This window comes from Danio rerio, chromosome 22, assembly GCF_049306965.1.
Source record: "Danio rerio strain Tuebingen ecotype United States chromosome 22, GRCz12tu, whole genome shotgun sequence".
NCBI lineage: Eukaryota > Metazoa > Chordata > Actinopteri > Cypriniformes > Danionidae > Danio > Danio rerio.
The window spans coordinates 21,705,630-21,727,722 of NC_133197.1; the positions used below are offsets into that span (position 1 = coordinate 21,705,630).

Here is a 22,093-nt window from a genome sequence, read left to right on the forward strand (position 1 = left end):
GCCCGGAGAGGCTGAGAAGTGGATGGAGTTCTCTAGTTATCCACAAGATGTCAGTGTAGGCTTTGTTTAAAGGCTTTTACCATCAAATTCAGGGAAATAGTCCACCAGGTGAGAGCACAGGATCTTCTCCTCTAGAAGGTCCTTCTTGTTGAGGAACAGAATGACGGAGGAGTTCTGGAACCAGGGGTAGGTGATGATTGTGCGAAACAGCGCTTTGCTTTCCTCCATGCGATTCTGCAAGTTTCAAAAACAAACAAACGCATCATAATAAAACTGACTGGAATATAAAATTATTGAACAAATTTAAATCCATTAAAATTTCCTAACATACTCACACCGTTATCATTTTTAGGATAGTGTAATTAAGTAACTGGTTGAAAAAATAAAATAAAATTAGCAAAATGTATATCAAATAAAACAAAAAATATAGTTTGATTTACGCACAATTTTTTTTAGATATGAATAAAAATGATTTGTACTGCATTTAGAGATTTTCATATTTATGGCAATAAATTATTCGAACTAATTAAAATAATACTAATAATAATAATAAAGTAATTGTAATAAAATAATTAAATATATAAATTGTTAATTGTAATACAATTAATTTAGAAACACATTTAATTCATAATATTTCTTGTTTATATGTTGTGGTAATATAATAATAATAATAATAATAATAATAATAATAATAATAATAAATGATAATTTGTTATTATAACTAAAATATAAAGTACTATTATTAATTTATTATTAGTATCTTTGTTACAAAGACACACACACAAAATATACATATAAATAAAATACTAATTTGACTCATACTACATATGTGATAGTGCTCAAATTGCTGGAAACATACATATTTACAAAATAAAAACTGCAACATCGTTAATATTGTTAAATATTTTCACTTTTTACCTTTTTTTTTTCCAAACCTAAATTTTCAGCATCTTCAGCATCACACAATAATTACTTGCTTATTTGCTGTTCTATTGTGATCAATTATTATTCTATAATAATATTGATAATAATAATAATAATAATAATGGTTATAATAAATTTATTTACAAACATACTTTTAATTCATTGTATTCCTTGTTTATATGTTGTGTTAATAAAAAATATAATAATAATGCTAAATTATGATTTGTTATTATAGTTATTAAAATATTAAAGTATTATTATTAAAATGGCTATTTTTAGTATCTTTGTTACACACACAATACACATAACTAAAACACTTATTTGACTCATACTACATATGTGATAGTGCTCAAATAGTTGGAAACATGCACATTTACAAAACAAATGCAATAACATCATTAATATTTTTTAAATATTATTACTATTTTAATTCTTTTTGGTTGTAGTCTTTTGTCAAACCTGAATTTTCAGCAACTTCAGCATCATGCAATCAATACATGCTGATTTGCTGTTTTATTGTGATCAATAATTAGTCTTTAATAATAATAATAATAATAACAGCAATAGTTATAATAAATAATAAAAATAATAAAATTAATAAAAATATAATAATAATAATAAATAATAAAGTAGTATTATTAAAATGTTTATTATTAGTATCTTTGTTTTACACACACACACACACACACACACACACACACACACACACACACACACACAATATACATACAACTAAAATATTAATTCGACTCATACTACATGTGATAGTGCTCAAATATTTGGAAACATACATATTTACAAAATAAAAAATGCAACAACATCATTAAAATTGTTAAATATTATTACCATTTACATTTTTTGTTAAACCTAAATTTTCAGCATCTTCAGCATCACACAATCCTTACTTGCTGATGTTTTATTCTATTGTGATCAATTATTAGTCTATGATATTATTAATAATAATAAGAATAATAGTAATGGTTATAATACATTTATTTACAAACATACATTTAATTATATTCCTTCTTTATATGTTGTGTTAATAAAAAGATATAATAATAGTAACAATAATAATAATAATAAAATATGATTTGTTATTATAGTTATTAAAATAATAAAGTATATTTATTCAAATGTTTATATTTAGTATCTTTGTTACACACACAATACACGTATAACTAAAACACTAATTTGACTCACTACATATGTGATAGTGCTCAAATAGTTGGAAAAAAACACATTTACAAAACAATAAATGCAATAACATCATTAATATTGTTAAATATTATTACTATTCACTAGGGATGCTCCGATCGATCGGCATCAACCGACTGCAGGGGTTTGTTTATTAGTTTACAAGCAGAGGAAGCTTGCACAGTCACAACACGTGAGGAGGTACACGATGTGTGGAGGCATTAGCAGTTTATGTGCTCGCGTCACAACAGCTAAAATATATACAGATGCGGTGTGACCCGTCTTTTGGCGTGACTTGCATGAGTGATGGTCTTTGTTATAATAGACCTGTTAAAGGGATTATATGCAACATCCTTAATAATTCTCTTAGGTAAGGCGAGATCTCTACTTAAGTATCACACTTGGAGAGAAAATGTGCTTATTGCATTATGAAGCATCAGAATCAGTACTCTGTATCGGCCGATCACTATGACGAAGAATTGGTACTTGGGATCGGCTGCAAAAACCCTAATTGGAGCATCTCTACTATTCAAATTTTTTGGTTGCTTTTTGTCAAACTTGAATTTCCAGCGTCTTCAACGTCACACAATCCTTCAGAAATCATTCTTACATGCTGATTTGCTGTTCTATTGTAATCAATTATTAGTCTATAATAATAATAACCTCGTTGTCAGATTCCACAAGGACCTGGTCGTATTCGCTCAAGGCAACCAGGAACATGATAGATGTGACGTTCTCAAAGCAGTGAATCCACTTCCTGCGCTCTGATCTCTGGCCTCCGACGTCCACCATCCTGAGACAGAGACAATGTATGAGTACACAAAACTAATATAAACGTCATGTTAGAAACATTATTTGATTGTTTGTTTAACGTCATGTCAGCCTCTATGGCTATTTTCATGGCGAGAACTTGTATACTGCTGTTAGGTCTGTCACGATATCTTTTTTTTTTCTTTTGTTGTACAATATATAGCACTTTGCATATATAGCAAAACATACTGCAATAAACAAAATTACTCATTATATAATGCCAGAATGACAATATAACAGCATCACAATGCAACTACACTCTTCCAAAGAACACGTTTTATTCATAAGATTATTTAAATTATAGTTATTTTAACAATAAATCATTGGAATCAGAATGTAAAAGCGCATATCCTAAATAAATAATAATAAATATTAACAAAAAAAGTGCAAGATAAAATGTAACAGAGACTGCAATATCTGCTACCAGATCTATTTCCAGTTTTCAAAAACCCACATAAAAATATACTATAGTAATTTATAGTAAATACTAGTGTTTTTAACCATACTGACTTTGACACTTAAATATAGATGGAGATGTTGCACAATCAGCTAAATGTTGCTAGAACTAATTATGTATGTACAGTGGCCACTTTATTAGGTACAATTGCAAGTTAAGGCAAATTTCTTTTCTTTTTTAAAAAGATTTATTTTTGGCCTTTTTGCCTTTATTAAGTGGATAGGACAGTATTTCAGACAGGAAGCGAAGTGGGAGAGAGAGGGGTTAGGGAAGGGAAATGTCCTCGAGCCGGGTTTTGCTCTTGAGACACCCTAAAGTGCTACTGCATCATATGTCTACGCGCTAACCACTAGGCTATTGCACCGAGGTTAAGGCAAATTTCTAATTAGCCAATCACATGGCAGCAACTCAATGCATGTAGGCATGGTCAAGACGATCTGCTGCAGTTCAAACTGAGCATCAAAATGGGGAAAAAGCTGATTTAAGTTACTTTGAGCTAGCATGTTTGTTTGTGCCAGACGGGCTGGTCTCAAGTATTTCAGAAACTGATGATTCACGGGAATTTTCATGCACAACCATATCTAGGGATTACAAAGAATGGTCATAAAAAGGGAAAATATTCAGTGAGCAGATGGGCTACAGCAGCAGAAGACCACACCGGAGGCCACTCCAGTCAGCTAAGAACAGGAAACTGAGGCTACAATTTGCACAGACTCACCAAAACTAGACAATAGAAGATTGGAAAAACATTGTCTGGTCTGAGGAGTCTTGATTTCTGCAGCAACATTCGGATGGTAGGGTTAGAATTTGGCATCAACAACATAAAAGCATGGATCCATCCTGCCATGCATCAATGGTACAGGCTGGTGGTGGTGGTGTAATGGTGTGGGGGATATTTTCTTGCCAAACTTTGAGCCCATTAGTACCAACTGAACATCATCTTAACGCCACAGCCTAGCGGAGTATTGTTGCAGATCACATCCATCCCTTTATGATCACAGCATACCCATTTTCTGATGGCTACTTCCAGCAGGATAACGCCTCTTCTCATAAAGTGCTGAGACTAGTTTCTTGAACATGACAATGAGTTCAGTGTACTCAATTGGCCTCCACAGACACCAGGCCTCAATCCAACAGAGCCCCTTTGGGAGGTGGTGGAATGGGAGATTCACATCATGGATGTGCAGCCGACAGATCTGCATCAACTGTGTGATGCTATCATGGCAATATGGACCAACATGTCGGAGGAATTTTCCAGTACCTTGTTGAATCAATGCCACAAAGAATTTTGGCAGTTCTGAAGGCAAAAGGAAGTCTAACCTGGTAAGGAATACCTAATAAAGTAGCCAGTTAGTGTGTATTGCATCATTGGAAATGATCGAGGTCATGTCTATGTGTTGTGTGATAAGCTGACATATTGATTATTGTGACAGACCTAACTGCAGTTATATTATATAAAGAATTTTAACATTTTTACAATTTTATTTTGTTGAAATACTCTGTATTTAGTTGAACACTGTTAACATTATCTACTCTGCCAGTGTTACATATGGTCTCCAACATGGGCTCTCAATTAAAATGACTTGAAAAAGTTGAGACTACATTTACATTAAGCTTTTGAGAAAACACTTGTGAAAAATATTTGTAGTTTTCTCAAAGAGAAATTAGAGTCGCTGTTTATTAAAGTGACAGTTCACTCAGAGGCAAATTTACTCTAAATTCCAAGCCTTTATGAGTTTGTTTTTTCGTTCAAAGACAAAAGAAGATTTTCTGGAGATTTTTGGCAACCGGTTTTCATTAATATCCATATAGTAAGGAAAAAAAATTCTATGGGAGTCTTACTTCTTCAAAATTTCTTCTTTTGTGATGAGAGAAACTGGTTTGGAACAAGTCGAGGCAGAGTAAATGATAACAGAATTTGCATTTTGGGTGAACTATCTCTTTAAATCAAATCTAGTAAAGCCTGCCAATAAATGCATACTTAAGGATGAAAACCACTTGGCGTACCAAATTAGATCAAAAATCACATGTCGGTTATCATTATATTAAAATTTTGGCAGGAAACCCATGTGGTTAATCGCATTACTTCTGGCATTCGTTCTCACAAACATGCGCAAATTAAGCAATGACATTGTGCTGTTTCCAGGTATCAACTGTTCGATAAATATGTATGCGATGCGAACAAATCACTGTAAGCTGTGCATTTCATAAAAGGAAGCAAAACTAAAACTCAAACATTTAGAGATGTGCCACAAACCAAAAGAGAACTGCAGAGTTTCAGATGCAAACAGGGATTAGAAACATCCATGCACAGGAGAGAGACGAACATGACGGATAGGGTGAATGAGCGAGTGTTCACAAACTTTGGCAGAAAATTAGTAAAGCCCCGGGACAGATGGAAAAACAGATACACATTTCGAAGGTGAAAAAAAAAGAAGAAAAAAAGAGATTCGGTCATGGTATGTTATTGAGAAAAATTTATATGATGGTAGTTTGGCAGTTCTCAAAGTATGTATTTGCTAACAGTATGTGGTGGAAAAGACATTCAAAACATTTCTGAATGAAATACCAGCCTCCTTTGTCTTGCTAATGCTAGTTTCATAGCTAGCATTCTTTTGTTGCAAACAAATATTTTCACACCTTTACTTCAGTTGACAATCATGAAATAATTGAAAGTGACTCTCATTTTTGGCTAGCATGACAAATGGGCTGAACAAGCATGTAAACAACGTGTCAAAACATCCTAATGTTTTTCAACCTGCTAGCCATGTTAAAAACATTTTAGCACTGAATCACTGGTGGTTATGTTTTAAAAGTAAGCCAGGGCTTTTAAATGTCTAAAACATTACTATTTACATAGCTTTAACAAAATATTAATGTTGAAATGTGTTAAAATATGACGGCGAAGTTTAAAAACATGCTACCAATTTTATAGTAGCTTATTTGAAACATGTTAAAATGCTAACTACATGCTAACAATGTTCTAAAGCAGGGGTCATCAATCTCGTCTTAGCATCCTGCTAACATGCTAATTTTAACATCCCAACATGCTACAAATGCTAGCAATGTTTTGAAATATGATGCTTTAATTAATATATATATATATATATATATATATATATATATATATATATATATATATATATATATATATATATATATATATATATATATATATATATTGTGATGTAAATACAATTTCACTAGATGAGTTGCATAAAATGTAAAAAATCTATAATTTTAGATTGATTGAGATGATTTAGTGCATTTGCATAAAATATAATAAACAACCTATAATAACCTATTTACACAGATAAATTCAATACAGAAAAATATGCTAATTTAATAAACGGTTTATTTTTTTTCACAATAGTCGAAATGTTTTCAGGGATACAGTAATTAACTAAATGTAAAATAATATTGCATAGTCTTCATTTTATAAACAAATCAACAAAATTAATTGTTATTAATTTTTCAAAGTTACAAACGGTACAATTTCTAATGCCTGAATGTGTTTTAAACTCTCACACAGTCACAGGCTTCAAAAAAAAAAAAAACTTGCAACGATCAAACTGCGATATCGATGCGGAAACAATATATTGTGCAAACGATCAAACTGCGATATCGATGCGGAAACAATATATTGTGCAGCACTAGTAACAAATATATAATAACATGCTTTGAATCATTAAAGCAAGAATTGCGTTTTTTTGTATTCAATCTTAATGTAAACAAACCCTAAGCTCAAAGTGTATTACAATACAGGCCATTCCCTTCTCAGCAGTCAGTCAGTTAACGCTCATTGCTCTTAAATTAACGCACAGAAACAAACTCACCAGAGATTCCAGCTAAAACACAGGAATAATCAGAGCAATTCTCTGCTCGACCATTATTTTCCCCTTATCGCACCTGTACTCGGTAAGCGGAAAACATAAGAGAAGCCTTTTACTTTATGTAGGCAACACAGTCTAGCTAGCTCAGTCTCTAGCGGCCGGTGCGTAAAGCTTTTGATAAATGGACTCCTTCAGGAGCTACAACCTAAAATAAAGCCTCTTCAGCCTCCGTTCCTGCAGGAGGTACAGCTGACCTACTTACGAGGATAAGCGCTCGTACTCTAGAGGAAGACAACTCAACCTTCATACTGAATCTGGAGTTCAGCGAGTTTAGCGTTGAACCGTACAGGTTAGCACACTCTCCATTTACTCAGACAATACACTGAATATCTTTATACTGTTGAACACAATTGAAGATATTTTGAAGAATGTTGGAAACCAGTAGCCATTGACATCCATAATATTCTTTTTTTTTTTTTTTAAAGTCAGCGGCTACTGGTTATCAACATACTTTTACTACTTTTTTGTGTGTGTGTTTATAAGAGGAAAGAAACTCCAAAATGTTTTGAAGTAAGTAGAGGGTGAGTAAATAATTACAGGAATTATTTTTTGGGTGCCAACATGGAGTTAATAGGTCCATTTGTTTTTGTAACGGACATATTTCACTTTTTTTTTTTAAATGATAAACTCCAATAACTCCAATCATCCAGTGATATCCAAATGCACATTATATTGTAAGAGTACTATACATTATAATGTTATACAGTAACGCCAAACCAACTAGTTTTCTTGTTTATTGTTGTCTTCTGTTGTAAAAGAAAAAAACATTGCCAGTCATTAGAAAACCATTCAAAAGATGCGCCTCTCGACGCAAAAAGCACATTCAGTGTGATTAGGGCCTTATGCAGTATGGAAAAGCAGGATGAAATTGAAAACTACACTGTTCATCTAAAAAAAAAAATTACATAATTACATAAATGACATGTAATTACATGGCTTAAGGGTGAAAAAAAAACTATGTGGAAATTAAAATTTTTGGGTGAACTAGTCCTTTAAAAACTCGGGACTTCTAGCAAAAACCATTAAAGGGGCCGATCACATCTTCTCACTGTTCCATTCTGAAAATGACAAAGCGCACTAATCTCCCGTTTTTGACAAGAAAAAAAATATGTGCGCTGTGCTTTATGTCTCTAGGCAACGACTGAATAAGCTGCAGGTTTTGTACGATCATTGCTGTTGATATTGTTACAATTGTAATATTGAATAATATCGTGATATTCAAGATATGTGAAGCTTAACTCAAAATAGCGGCCACAAGTCTCTTCTCCATCTTCAAAAGTCTGTGTAGTTGTCTTAACACAAACCCCTACTGTCACCTCAATGGAACACCCGCCTCTATTTTTATTTTGCCTCTATTATGCATTTTGTTTTTTTATCGCTGCGAGTTGATTTTTTTAAAACTGCGGGCACCTTGTGCACAATAACAAAACGCAAAACCCAGCAGGCGGTTAAAATGCGAGGCGAGCAAGGCCCATAAGCAACACGCAAAATGTTGCCGGCCATTAGAAAACCATTCAAAAGATGCACCTCTCCAGCCTGATCTCACGAGGAAACTTATGTATTTTACGTTTTTTCAGTTTAGTGGCTAATTCGTACGAGTTCAGTCGTATGAAAATGTATGACTTTAAATAGGAGGTGTGGCACCCAAACCCCAACCGCCATTGTGTGATGAGCAAATCGTACTAAATTGTACAAATTAGATCGTACAAATTTATATGAATTAGCCACCCAATCAAAAAGTTACGAATTGCCGTGAGATTGTGTCGGCCTCTAATGCAAAAAGTGCATTGGGTGTGATATAGGCCTTATAGAGTAAAGCAGGATAAAATTAAAACAACACTGTTCATCTAAAAAAATTACATAAATTACATTAAAAAATTACATGGCTTAAGAAACATGGTAAAAAAATTGTGGTAATTTTCATTTATGGGTGAACTAGTCCTTTAAGGTTGGAAAACTCGGGACTTCTAGCAAAAACCAGCAAAGATCACACAGAACGCAATTTTCCATTGTAAAAACGCGAAGTGCATCACACTGCAGTTTTTGTTGACAAGAAAAAAGAAAAGAAATGCACTGTGTTTTATGTTAATAGGCAACGACTGAATAAGCGGCATGTTGTGTGCGATCATTGCTGTTGATACGGTTACAATTGTAATACTGAATAATATGGTGATATTTAAGATATGTGAAGCTTCGGATAACTCAAAACAGCGACCACAAGTGTCTCCTCTATTTTTTAAAGTCTTTGTAGTCGTTGTGACAACACAAACTCTGCTGTCAACTCAATGGAAACCCCGCCTCTGATTTCATTTGATTGGAAAATGAAAAAGACGTGACTGGCGTAATGCGTTTTTTCTGTTCAGAGTGGATTTTTTTTAACTGCGGGCGCACAGTGTGCAATGGCAAAAGCACAAGGTGCAGCAGGCGGTTAAATGCGAGGCGTGCAAGGCCCATAAGTAGTGCAAAAATGCTTGCAGCCATTAGAAAACTATTCAAAAGATGCACCTCTCAATGCAACAAGCGCATTTGGTGTGATCAGGACCTTATACAGCATGGAAGAGCAAGATAAAATTAAAAACTATTGTGTCTGTCTGAAAGAGGAAAAAAAAGGCCTACAAGCAGAGGACAGCTTGAAGTAAATTATGGGGTCATTTTCATTTTTGGGTGAACTAGTCCTTTAAGGTTGCAAATCTCAAGACTTCTAGCAAAAAACACAAAAGCAAGACGAGTGTTTTAAAACTTGGCTCGGAAATCTCTGAAAAAAAGTCTACAGATATACTGAATTTAAATCGAGATTAAAGATGTATTTCATTAAGGAAGCATCCAAATAATGTACCGGATGACATATTACTAGATATTTTGCTCAAAATGTCATGAAAAGTAGCTACACTGATTTGTGTCCAATTGCATTATGTTTCTACATCTGGATCCAGGTAGCTAGAAATTATACCAGATCGGTTTTAGATAAGAAATGATCCAACACCACAATCATGATCACAGAATGTATTCATTTAACACCTTAGTCACGTTCATTCTGCTTGAATACTGTCATTACATGCATGATTACACTTCTGCAATACGGGCATTATTTGAACAGTAAGCTATAATAACCACGTTACCCTTAATTGTTTGTAAAACTGCTTTGAAATGTTTTGCATCATAAAAAAGTGCAATACAAATAAACTTGAATTGAATGGCTTTAACCGAAACACTTCACCTGTATTGCATAACACACCCTCTACAGTTCATCTGCATGTAATAATATGCGACCCATAAAAAAAAAAAAAACGCACCATAATTTAGATGGAATGTGACCTAGCCACCGTTCGCAGTTGTTTGGAAGTGAGTGTTTGTTTGAAATTCTCAATAAACATTGAGGGAGATTTTTTTCTTCATGTTAAGAGTGAAGTTATTTTTGGCATCGGTGTGCGTAGGAGGGGTTTGACACGCTGGCTTTCAATCGATTGGTGGGCTTTTGTGATTGGCTCTCTTCAGAGGCTTTCTCTCTCATCTCATCTGAACAGGGGGGTTGTGAAGGGGCTTGTTGTTGGTGCATCACCTGCTGTTCGTAATCGTCCCCCCCTCCCCTTCATAGTCCTGAGCTGAAACTCCTGGCTGTGTGCTAATGCTCAGCTGTGTGTGTGATCTAGTTGGCGTTCTGGACTCTGAGCTTTTGTGTAGCTATTGTCAAAGAATGAAGAATACAATTATTATTTTTAATACAAATGATTAAAACTGATTTTTGCTGAATTTAATTTTGTGATGGTACCTAGGCCTGGCATTACTAGGAGTGAAAAAAAAAATCAAAATCTATTTCACTTTCTGAATGGTTTAGGTATTTAAATAGGTAGTTATGACAGAAAAAAAAAACAAAATGGTTATAATAAATAAACATTTACTTTTTTTTATTTACTTGGACCTTGTTAAATTGAGTAGAAATGCCAAACATTGTATTTTTGCTGATATTTTTAACTCCTTTCAGCTGGGGTGATGCGTGTATCTTTTCTTTTTTTCCAGAAGTGTTCATTTACAGTCAGGTGTGGGATTTTTCTTCTTTACAAGTGTTAGCTTCTGACTAGAAGATACAACCAGACTTGTGATTTTATGACCCCAATTCATGATTTGTTCCTAGATGGAATTATATATTTTTCCACTTTAATTTTTAATAAATGTAACACAGCAGCCCTTAAATATATTTCTCATGAAGCAGGCACTAGATCCCAGTGGGAGGCTGCTTGGGAGCGATATTCATTCATTCATTTTTCCTCCACTTATTCCCTTATTTGTCAGAAGTCACCACAGCGGAATGAACCGGCATGTTTTCTGCAGTGCATGTTTTATGCAGCAGATGCCCTTTCAGCTGCAACACAGTATTGGGAAACACACAACACTCTCACATTCACACATGCTCTCATACACTGTAGTTTATTCAATTTCGTTTATTCAATTCACCTATATCGCATGTTTTTGGACTATGCTGGGGTGGGGAGATAGAACACAGAGGAAACCCACGTGAACAGGGAGAGAACATGAAAACTTCACAAACAAAAGCCAACTGGCCCAGCCGGGACTTGAACTAGCAACTTTCCTGCAGTGAGGTGACAGTGCTAACTACTTAGCCACTGTGATATTGTAAAGAAATTAATAGTAAAAAAGAAGGAATAATAAATTAAATACTAAATTGAAATCTGTACAATTGGTGTCACATTGGTAATTGGGGGACAGTGTCTATCTTCGGAGGTTGTAGCACTACACAACTGACTGCTTAACTTACTGAGGAATATTGTACACAGAGTTATTCTGTACTCACATTCACAAGTTTCAAGTCAGTAATGCAAAAGAGTTCATCTAAATGACAGGTAAAAGTTCACCTCATATTGCTGACCTGCGAGCACTACAGTCAGCACTTCCCTCAGGTCATGTCCACACTAATAATTTTTTTGTTTAAAAATGCATTTTTCTCTCCAATTTGGCCTTCCGTCCACTCGAAGATTTTTAGGAAACAGAATCGCATCTTTTTTGAAAACTCCAAAGTATTGAAAAAACTTAGGTTTTTGAAAACGATGACGCATTTTAGTCATTTGACATAGTTGTTACCAATTCAGCTAACATAGTGGAGGACGTCGTAAAGCAGATGTTGTGGATGCCGCACGTTTTGAGAGTTTTATTAATGACTAATATCTGTTAACACATGCTTCATATTGTCTCTCTTCAAAGGACATGGAATGTTTACTGGGAGCTGTTCAGCGGCGGAAGAAGACGACAGTTGCGACATTTTGCAGCAACATTTTATAGATGGTAAGTAAATAAATGGCAAGCAAATACTACACGGGTAAAAGCGTCTTATGATTGTTTGCATGCATGGTACATAAACGCGTTTTCAGTCTTTTAGTGTGGATGAAAAAAAATTTGAAAACAATAGTTCGGACATGGAGCGTTTTTAGACACCGTCTTCAAATTTATCCGGATTAATGTCAAAATCAGCCCGCTTATTTACATGTTATATACTTCCGTGTTCTGTCTGTCTACACTTCCAAAAATGTTAGCAGGCAGTGTGATTTCTATATTCTACTGTGTTGAGTTTCTTTCCCAGTGTTTTGAGTTTGTTGGAAATGCATGGGATGCTCATTTTCTATCTTAATCTGACCTTATTAAGTGTCTTTTGTAAAAAAAATTCAAGCATTTTTAAAACATCTTATAATCAAAACAAAACGAGAACAAAAAACTAAAAAGTCAAGTACTTTTGAATTTCTTTGGCAAGCACCCATTTAGCTGAATGTATAATAAACTATAATATAGCTTAAATGCAAATTAAATCACAACAAAATGTAAATGATCTCATAAAACATCCAATTCCAAACCATATAATCAAACTATACTTATTTCAGTTTGTAATTTTTTGTTTTACACGACTTAAGAAAATAAGTTTGTTAAATAAGTCACACAACCTTCCATTGGCTCAATCCCTACCATTTAAGATCTGTTTCAGATATTGTCTTGTCAAGAGACCAAAATAAAGAAGCTTCATTTTTATGATTTGTGTCATTGTGTCAGATTGCACAGCTAACATAGTAGGCTATCTGATAAGATTATTTTATATGAAATAAAAATATAATATTGTACATACAATTCATAAAAATTATTATTGCACGAAAGCTGTTGACACCCCTCAGTTTTTCTACTTAAATTCGACCCAAGAACCTGGCTTTGATTAGGATAAGCAAGACCCCCTTACGGTTAAACAAATTTCACAGAACCCAGAATATTATATGCATAAAAAAGACAAAAACTAAAATGCATGATTGTTAATGAAGTTATTGACGCAAAGAGGTTAATGATTAAAAAGGAAATGAACAGCCATTAACAACATCACAATGGATCAAAACACATTCGTTCATCTGGCCAAGATCAAAGCTACAAACATCAAGACATTCAAACCGGTGGAGAATTAGTCCTCTCCGACATTAGGATCTACCTGAAAATGATGCTTTGCAAGTCGAAGGGATATTCGATAATCCCTGTGGTAGGGATGCGAACCCTAAGCACGTCTTGCTGAGTCGGCAGATACGACGGGTCTGAGATACGCTCCAAATCACTTAGATAGCTAGAGACAAGGAGAAACGGGGAGAGAAAAGGAAGAAAAGAAAGAATCAAGCATGGCAGCAGATCCATTAAAAAGCTTCAGAAAAGGAACGCCACACTCAGGATCCAGAGATGCGACCCTACAACCTTCTGCTTACTCAGAGCACCTCAAAAAAAAAAAAAAAAAGTTGCAAATAAACAACAACAACAAAGGTGAGAATGCGATCAGGGAAGGCAGCAGTGCAGTTGCAGCAGCAGGTTAAAGGTCAGGAAACAGCAGCGGCAGGAATTGTGTGCCGTGGATTGCCGATACCTGAAGATTATATTCTCCAGATCAAAGGGATACTCTATGATGCCAGTTGTGGGCACTCGGACCCTCAGTACATCCTGCTGGGTGGGCATGTATCCCCGAGATGATATACGCTCTAAATCGTTAAGGTAGCTGTGGGACGAACAGAGTAAATGTACACGTGTATATACAGAAATATACAGTCAGACCCACACGGAATTTGCCCATTTTTATATTTTCCAGATAGAGTTGAAAAAAAAAAAAGAAGATTTAAAATATTTATGTATAAACTACACTAACTAAAAAAAAAGTCTTGTCCCTCATCCAAGTTATAGAAACAGCAAATAATAACTTGACTTCTACTTAATTTGATATCAAAAGTGGCTAACATAAAAGGCAAAGGCCTCTAGATTACGCCTAATTTACCAAAATAAAATATGACCATGTCTTGATTTTTAATTATTTAATTAGGACAATAAAGTCTGACTTTGCTTAGACAAAAGTCTTGTCACTTAACATAAATAATGTACAGTATAGAATATAAAGTCATGCTCCAGTGGACAAAGAATTAATATTGTTGTATAACTCCCATGAGCGTGTAGGACTGCATCCATACATCTCTGCAATGACTCAAATAACTCAATAACAAAGTCATCTGGAATGGCAAAGAAAGTGTTCTTGCAGGACTCCCAGAGTTCATTAAGATTCTTTGGATTCATCTTCAATGCCTCCTCCATCTTACTCCAGACACGCTCAATAATTGTCAACAATGTCTTGATTCCTCGGGCTGTTGATGTTGCCATCCACTCAGCAGATCTCTCGCACACCCCCATACTAAATGAAACCCCAAACCATGATTTTTTCATCACCAAACTTGACTGATTTCTATGAAAATCTTGGGTCCATGCAGGTTCCAATAGGTCTTCTGCAGTGTTTGTGATGATTGGGATGCAGTTCAACAGATGATTCATCTGAAAAATGTACCTTCTGCCACTTTTCCAAATGATCAACTAGAAGTCAAGTTAATACTTGTTGCTCTTACAACTGGGATCGACGACAAGACTTTTGTCAGGTAGTATAAAACTGATTGACATTCATATATCCACTTGATCATTTTTATTCACTTAAACAGTTTACTCTTTACAAAAATAAAGGTAACCAGAATGAAAAAAGGTAAATAAGATAAACGATTCTGCCTTTTTTCCTGTTATTGTCTTGAGAAGAAACTGCAAAAATAACTGGTTTCTTTAAGGATTAAGGATTTATTTTTGCATCATGACAGACACTGCTTACTATTGATTCAATGCAATGGATTCTTAAAAATGTTGTCTTTTGTGTTCTACAAAAATTCAAGTTCGGAAGATATTGAACACAAATCCAATAAATAAATTCAGTGTGGGTGTGATGATCTAATTACACAATTTTTAACAACAACAACAAAGAGATTGTAAATGCCCATTCACAGTAGTGTCAACAACTATAACTATATAGTTTTAACAGTCTTTAAGTGTCACGAGAATAGTGAAACTAATTTACAACTCAACTAAACCACAAACAAGACACAGATAAATAATCAAGTTTGAATTATTTTGAGATTTTTTTTCCCAGCTGATGAATCTTAATGTTAAAGAGCTTAAGCCATTAAAGCAACAATACAAAACAGCACATTGAACATTATTGGCCATTGGTGTGGACACATAGTTATCTTTATTAGTGTGAATGGGCCTTAAAAGGAGAGTTCACCCAAATAATGAAAATGTCATTGCTATTATTTATTTTTCCTCCACTTTCTCCTCCAAACCCATTTGAGCTTTTGTTTTTTAAAAACAAAAAATTATAATCTAAACAATTCTACACCATCTTTTTTTCCTATTATTTATATCAATGTTTTTCCTATTATGGATGACAGGTTTCAACATGCTTCAAAATATCTTCTTTTGTCAACAAAACACAAAGATTTGCAACCACTTGATGGTGAATAGAGTTTTTTTTTAATTTTTGGGTGAACTATCCCTTTTAAGTTATAGGTGGCCCAAAAATGAATATTTGCCATTTAAGGCAACTTTGTTTCATTGTTTGACCCTCAAAGACTTGTGTTTGATCCAGTTATCACTTTATAAATCTTTAATGAACTGAAAGTTTAGACTAATTATATAATTAGGTAATTTTTGGGTGAAATGTCCTTTTAAAACAGTACTTGCCCATCTATGACATGCTTTCAGACACATAAACTGACCTCAAAAAGAGATTCAAAGACTCATTTTAAAAGCAATAAACCTAAAAGCAGCAAATGACGACACACACACACACACACTTACTATTTAGTGGAGTCAGAGAGCTGGTACTCTCGCCTGCGGTCGTATGCTTCCTGGATGCCCGGATCCATCCAGAGCTTATTAATTGCAGCAACATAGGGCTGTTCAAAAGAGCAAACCTTCTCGACATCGACCTCTCGCACCAGCAGAGCGTTTTTCTGCAGATAAAGACACAATAAAAACACAACCCATTTTACGACTTGACAGCTGTGTAATACTAATGACTTCCAGAGCAGTTCGCAACCAACTAGGCCACAAGTCGTGTGGAGTTAAACTTTAAGGATCTTCTTTAGGAAATATTAACTGATTCTTTAAAAGCAAAAAAAAACTAAACATGGGAATAATTAACCATAATCCTGTACAAAAGACAGCTCACCGTGGTGTGACAGCAATAAAATTTACAGGCGAGCCTTGTAGTGCTTTTTATAGCCACGTTTATGGCCTATCTGGGTTTGATTTGCATCTTGACGCGCATCAAAGCGATGATAAGGGCTGGGATTGTAAGTGTGCAGCGCTCACCTTGTTGTCTTCGAATCTGAATGGGATCTTGAGGTGCTCGGTGGCGCGGATCATTGCCTGCATGGAGGTGAAGATGTTCTGGTAGACGAGTTTGGTGTAACCGCGCTTGTCCTCGTCGGTGTAGCCCGTCCCGTGAATGATGCGCATCTGTTTGATGAACGTACTCTTGCCGCTCTCGCCTGTCCCTGAGGAGCAAAACAGACACAGGTGTTAAAAAAGAGGGTTATTATCTGATGTTTGGATATTGTCGTTAGTTAATAAATAGTTTTTCAAATTAAATAAATCCAAATTAAAAATAGATGCATTAAAAGCCTTTGCAACCTTAAAGGTAGCAACACTACTACAGATTTTCTTTATTGTACAAAACTTTAAGATTACATAAACTAAAACATTTATAAACAAAAGTTTATTGGAGAATGTTTTAGCAGTTAAACGCCACATTTTTTGCGCAAAATATTCATTAAAATTCAGTTCATAAAGCGTCCAGCTGATCTGCAAGTCTGATGGAAGCACTTTTAGCTTAGCATAGCATAGATCATTCAATCGGATTAGACCATTAGCATACCACTTAAAAATTCAAAGAATTTAGATAAATTGATGCTGGCTTCTTCTGTAGTTAGTTATATTGTGTACTACAGGCTGATTTATACTTCTGCGTCAAGCACATGCGTATGGTGCGGCGCAGCATTCACGTGGTTGCTTAGCCCTCACCATGGCTGACGTTGACGCGCACCTCTCAAAAACTTTAACTACATGTTGCAACAACTCATAGCGCAAGCTCTGTGATTGGTCAGCTCGGTAACTTTGACGAGTGTGGGCGGTGCTGAGAGCCGCGAGCCCAATGGAGCGAGTGTTTACAAGTGCCGAGTCTGTTGAAGGAGCTCCAGATGGAAACTTTTGTTTGTTTGTTTACCTTATGATTAAATTTATTGAACGTACTCTGGTTCCCACCTCAAAATGATCAAGTTTTAGCTACTTGTACAAAGGTAGCGTTCAATAAACAAAAGACCTGCAAAGAAACTCAAGACAGAGGAACATAGCACAACTTACTGCCAGCTAGCATTCTGGAATTGTTATTGCAGAGCAACACAAACAGCACACAGACGTATAAATGCACGACTTTGCGCAAGGCATGTGCTGTGGGTCATGGCGATCATGGAAAATGTAAATGCATTAAATTAAATGTAACAAATGTTTTAATGGTTGGCTAGTTAACTAGCTGGGGCCAATTTTCAGATGTTATCAGTATTTAGCCGTATCAACTTATGAACTTGTTAAATAAGCTAATTGAACTATACACATTATATATTAAAACACAAAAACGCCCTATAAGAAGCACAGTCAAGAGCACGCCAAAGAAAAAGGTGGCGATATAATCATAACCGTAAAGCCATGCTGGCCAATAAGAAGCCTCAAAAAAGGTTATTAATGGTTCGGTTGGCTCTCAACTTGGATCACAATCCATTACCCAAACACACAACCTGTAAACAAAGTAGACTGTGGCGTACAATCACGAAGGAAACTACCAAAAACATTGGCGCCGACTACGCATACTCTGCCGTTTTTGAATATCTTCACCCTGATAGGAGGTAAAAAAAAAAAAAAAGACGAGGGGGGAGCTCAAGCCAGACTCTCCCTGATCCCCAAGGCTCTGCGCTGGATGTGGAAATTCAAAATTGTCCCAAAAACAAACCATTACAATTAGATAAAATTGTCAATGAAAACACGAAAAAGTTGCTCGATCAGCAAGCCTAATCTCAAGAAGAAACATAACTATTTTACCTTTTGTCAATTTAGTGGCTAATTTGTATGAATTCACTCGTACTTTAGTTTTGTATACTAAAGCCTTGTTTATCAGGGATGTAACGGTCTCAAAATTTTACGATACGGTAATACCTCGGTATGAATGGCACGGTACGGTATTTATTGAATAATTTAAAGGAAAAACAAAACTATTGAAGAGACTCAAAAAAAGTGCTAGAATGTTCAGGTTACCTGAACACTGAACAGATCAATGACATACAAATGATCTACCTGTTAAGTTTTAAACAGGAACTTCAATTATTAAATTTTGATAACAAAAAATACTAAACCATGTAAAAAAACCACCACTCGAAAGGACAAGCCATGAGTGAGATAAAGGTCTCTTAGCGTTACAAGTCAATGTCTCCATCAATCTGAGCAGTGTGCTGTGTTCTGCTGTCCTCTTGACTAAAAGAATTCCCATCATGTTAGTCGTATTCCCCGACTTCTATTTCAGCACAGTCTGGCAGTGCCAGCATACCATTTTTTTCTGTCACCTTTTCTCCTTTTTCGTTTCTTTTCAGAGAGAAACAGAAATGCTTCCACACATCCGATTAAAAACCCACTTTAGGTTCGACCATTACTGGATCTGTAGCGACAACAGACCGCAAAGGATGATGGCCACGCCTGGGCTGATTGGAATTGTAGTTTCTGCTACCTCCTGTTCGCTCCATTTGCCTGAGCAAACTTTTTACCAAAAGATCTATGATTTTACTGAGTCACAACCACGGTAATATTGAAAGAAATGGCTATTGCGGTATGACGGTATTTACAATATCCCTATTGTTTATAATTCTACGTGGAGTGATCTGTGTGACCCACAGTGCCTGCTTTGCGTGTAGTTGTGCATTTATACTTCTGCGAGCTGCTTGTGTTGCTCTGCAACAACACTTCCGAAATGCTAGGTAGCGGAAGGTTTTTACGTTCCTCAATGTCGTGTTTCTTCGTGATGTTTTGTTTTTTCTGAACGCTTTCTTACTGTACAAGTAGCTAAAACTACAACAGACGTGCAACAACATTAATCATAAGGTAAACACAAAACAAAAGTTTCCATAGAGCTACTTCAACAAACTCAATACTTGAAAACACTCGCTTAAACGAGTTCAGTCCCGTCCACACTGGTCACAGCTACCAAGCCAACCAATCACAAAGCTTGCTCTATGCCCTTGCGCCGGAGCATACGCATGCGCTTGATGCAGATGTATAAATCAGCTTTAAGAGCCATGTAAATAACATTTAAATAATAATATTTATAAAAGTTTTTAATTCTGTAAGCCAATATTGCATTCACGTTTGGAGGAACAGACTTGACTCTTATAAAAAGCTGCTTGGTACATCCCGCCTTTACAGTTATCAATGCAAATAAATGGCATACAGTGTGCATACCCTTATGAAAATCTATGTTTATAATTCTACAAGCCATGGTGCACCGTATCCAGTGTGCAACCCGCTTAATTCTGTATACAATACTCCCTGCCACACAAATAAAACTACAGCATTTTTTTAGATGTTTGCAGGAGGTGATACAAACTCTTACATGCTTAACTTCATGATCTAATCCGACAACATATAAACGAACACTGCAGCATTTTAAAACAGAAACTCTATAAACAGCAGCGTCTCCTCGAGTATTACTCTGCTCCTGATGACTCAAGGCAGTAAAAATGTTTCATCCCCAAAGTTCAACAATACCACTTCCCTGGAAGCTTGGGAGGTCTTGGACCGGCAGGGGGAAAAACAAGTCGAGTTACTCTTCCAGTTTTCAGCATTTATCACCATCTTGACAATACAGAGTCAACAGTTGAGAAAGTCGTGCTCCGATTGGTATGATAACCAGCTCCGCAGGTTTTATATCTTGACACACATACAATTTGAGCATTGACATCCTTGACAACTGCCTTTTATTTAAACAAACAAGAGGGACAACAATTAAAAAAGAATGAAAGGTGAACGGAGGTCCATTAATCTCACATGGATTTATAAGAGCTTCCTTGTGGTAAGCAAACAGGATTTTTGCACGAAGATCACATCACGTTCAAAATTCATTGTATTTAAAGGGATAGTTCACCAAAAAATGAAACTTTACTATTTACTCATCTTCAAGTGGTTCTAAAGGTTAAGAATTTCTCTGATGCGCTCACCTTGTTGTCTTCGAATCTGAATGGGATGTTCTGAAATATTCTGAAGAACGCCATTTACATCCACAGTAGGAACCAAATAAGTCAATGGCTCATAAATGTTTTTTCCAAAATTCGTCAGCGTATTTTTCTTTGTGTACAACACAAAGAAAGAAAGTCAAACTGGTTTGAAACAAGTGTAGTAGTAGTAGTAGTACTGGACGACAATTAACAATTCTTGGGTGAACTAAACCTTTGAGCATTAAAGTAATGTGGCATCTGAAAAATATTTAGACGAAAACAAATGCGCTTTTTAAAGGATCTGGCATGGGATATTTATTCAAACAATTAGGGCAAACTTAATGTAAATAAATGATATGTGAATAAATTATGAATAATAAATTTATATGAATAAATATGTGCAACAAAACAAAATAGCAATAAGCACCAAGCAAAATTACTTCACAAATTTTTTATTACTTTTCTTAAATCTAAATTGAAGCCGCTGAATAAAATTACATAAAAGTTAATCACATCACCAGGCTTTAGAAATCTTTGAGAATTTATAAAAACAAATATGGTATACATTAATATATAATGAGCTCATTTGGGCAATGCGGGTTCAATTTCCCATCAATTTTAAAAATCTTTATGGCAAGTTGGCAACCTGTCAAAATAAAAGTTTAACAAAAAATTTGTGACAGAAAATCTAAATATTTCCCAAAGTTCTTAAAAATGAAAATGGGTCAAACTTTACTAGCCATTAGTCATAGTTCACTGATAAAGGAGGAAAAATCCCATTCAAAAATTATAGATGTTTCATTAAGAAAACCATTTAGTGATTCCATAGTTGTGAGAATATTAGTCTCACACGTCAACAAAAGCACTTAAAATCACTATTATATCAACATTTACTCTACTTGTGGTTATCTATCTATCTATCTATCTATCTATCTATCTATCTACACACACACACAAATACACAAATACACAAATACACAAATACACACACACACACACACACACACACACACACACACACACACACACACACACAGTCAGAATTATTAGCCCCCCTGAATTATTAGCCCCACGGTTTATTTTTCCCCAATTTCTGTTTAATGGATAGTTTTTTTTTCAACATTTCTAAACATAGTTTAATAACTCATTTGTAATAACTGATTTATTTG

The 22,093-nt window shown here is 35.1% G+C and overlaps 1 protein-coding gene across 5 annotated transcripts in view; it reads right to left on the reverse strand.

Moving 5' to 3' along the window:
- Window positions 1-22,093, reverse strand: part of gna11a (guanine nucleotide binding protein (G protein), alpha 11a (Gq class)) — a 49,822-nt gene that overhangs the window by 4,104 nt on the left and 23,625 nt on the right. The window contains exons 2-7 of one of the 5 annotated variants that reach the window (NM_001045036.2): window positions 16,984-17,162; window positions 16,468-16,622; window positions 14,174-14,302; window positions 13,754-13,882; window positions 2,782-2,911; window positions 81-234 (exon numbers count right to left, since the gene is read on the reverse strand). In NM_001045036.2, coding sequence (NP_001038501.1) covers window positions 81-234; window positions 2,782-2,911; window positions 13,754-13,882; window positions 14,174-14,302; window positions 16,468-16,622; window positions 16,984-17,162 — 876 coding nt within the window. Of the gene's footprint in view, window positions 1-80; window positions 235-2,781; window positions 2,912-13,753; window positions 14,303-16,467; window positions 16,623-16,983; window positions 17,169-20,927; window positions 20,997-22,093 lie in introns of those variants that run through there. The other 4 variants (XR_012397433.1, XM_005170474.5, XM_005170475.6 and 1 more) reach the window with 4 other exon arrangements.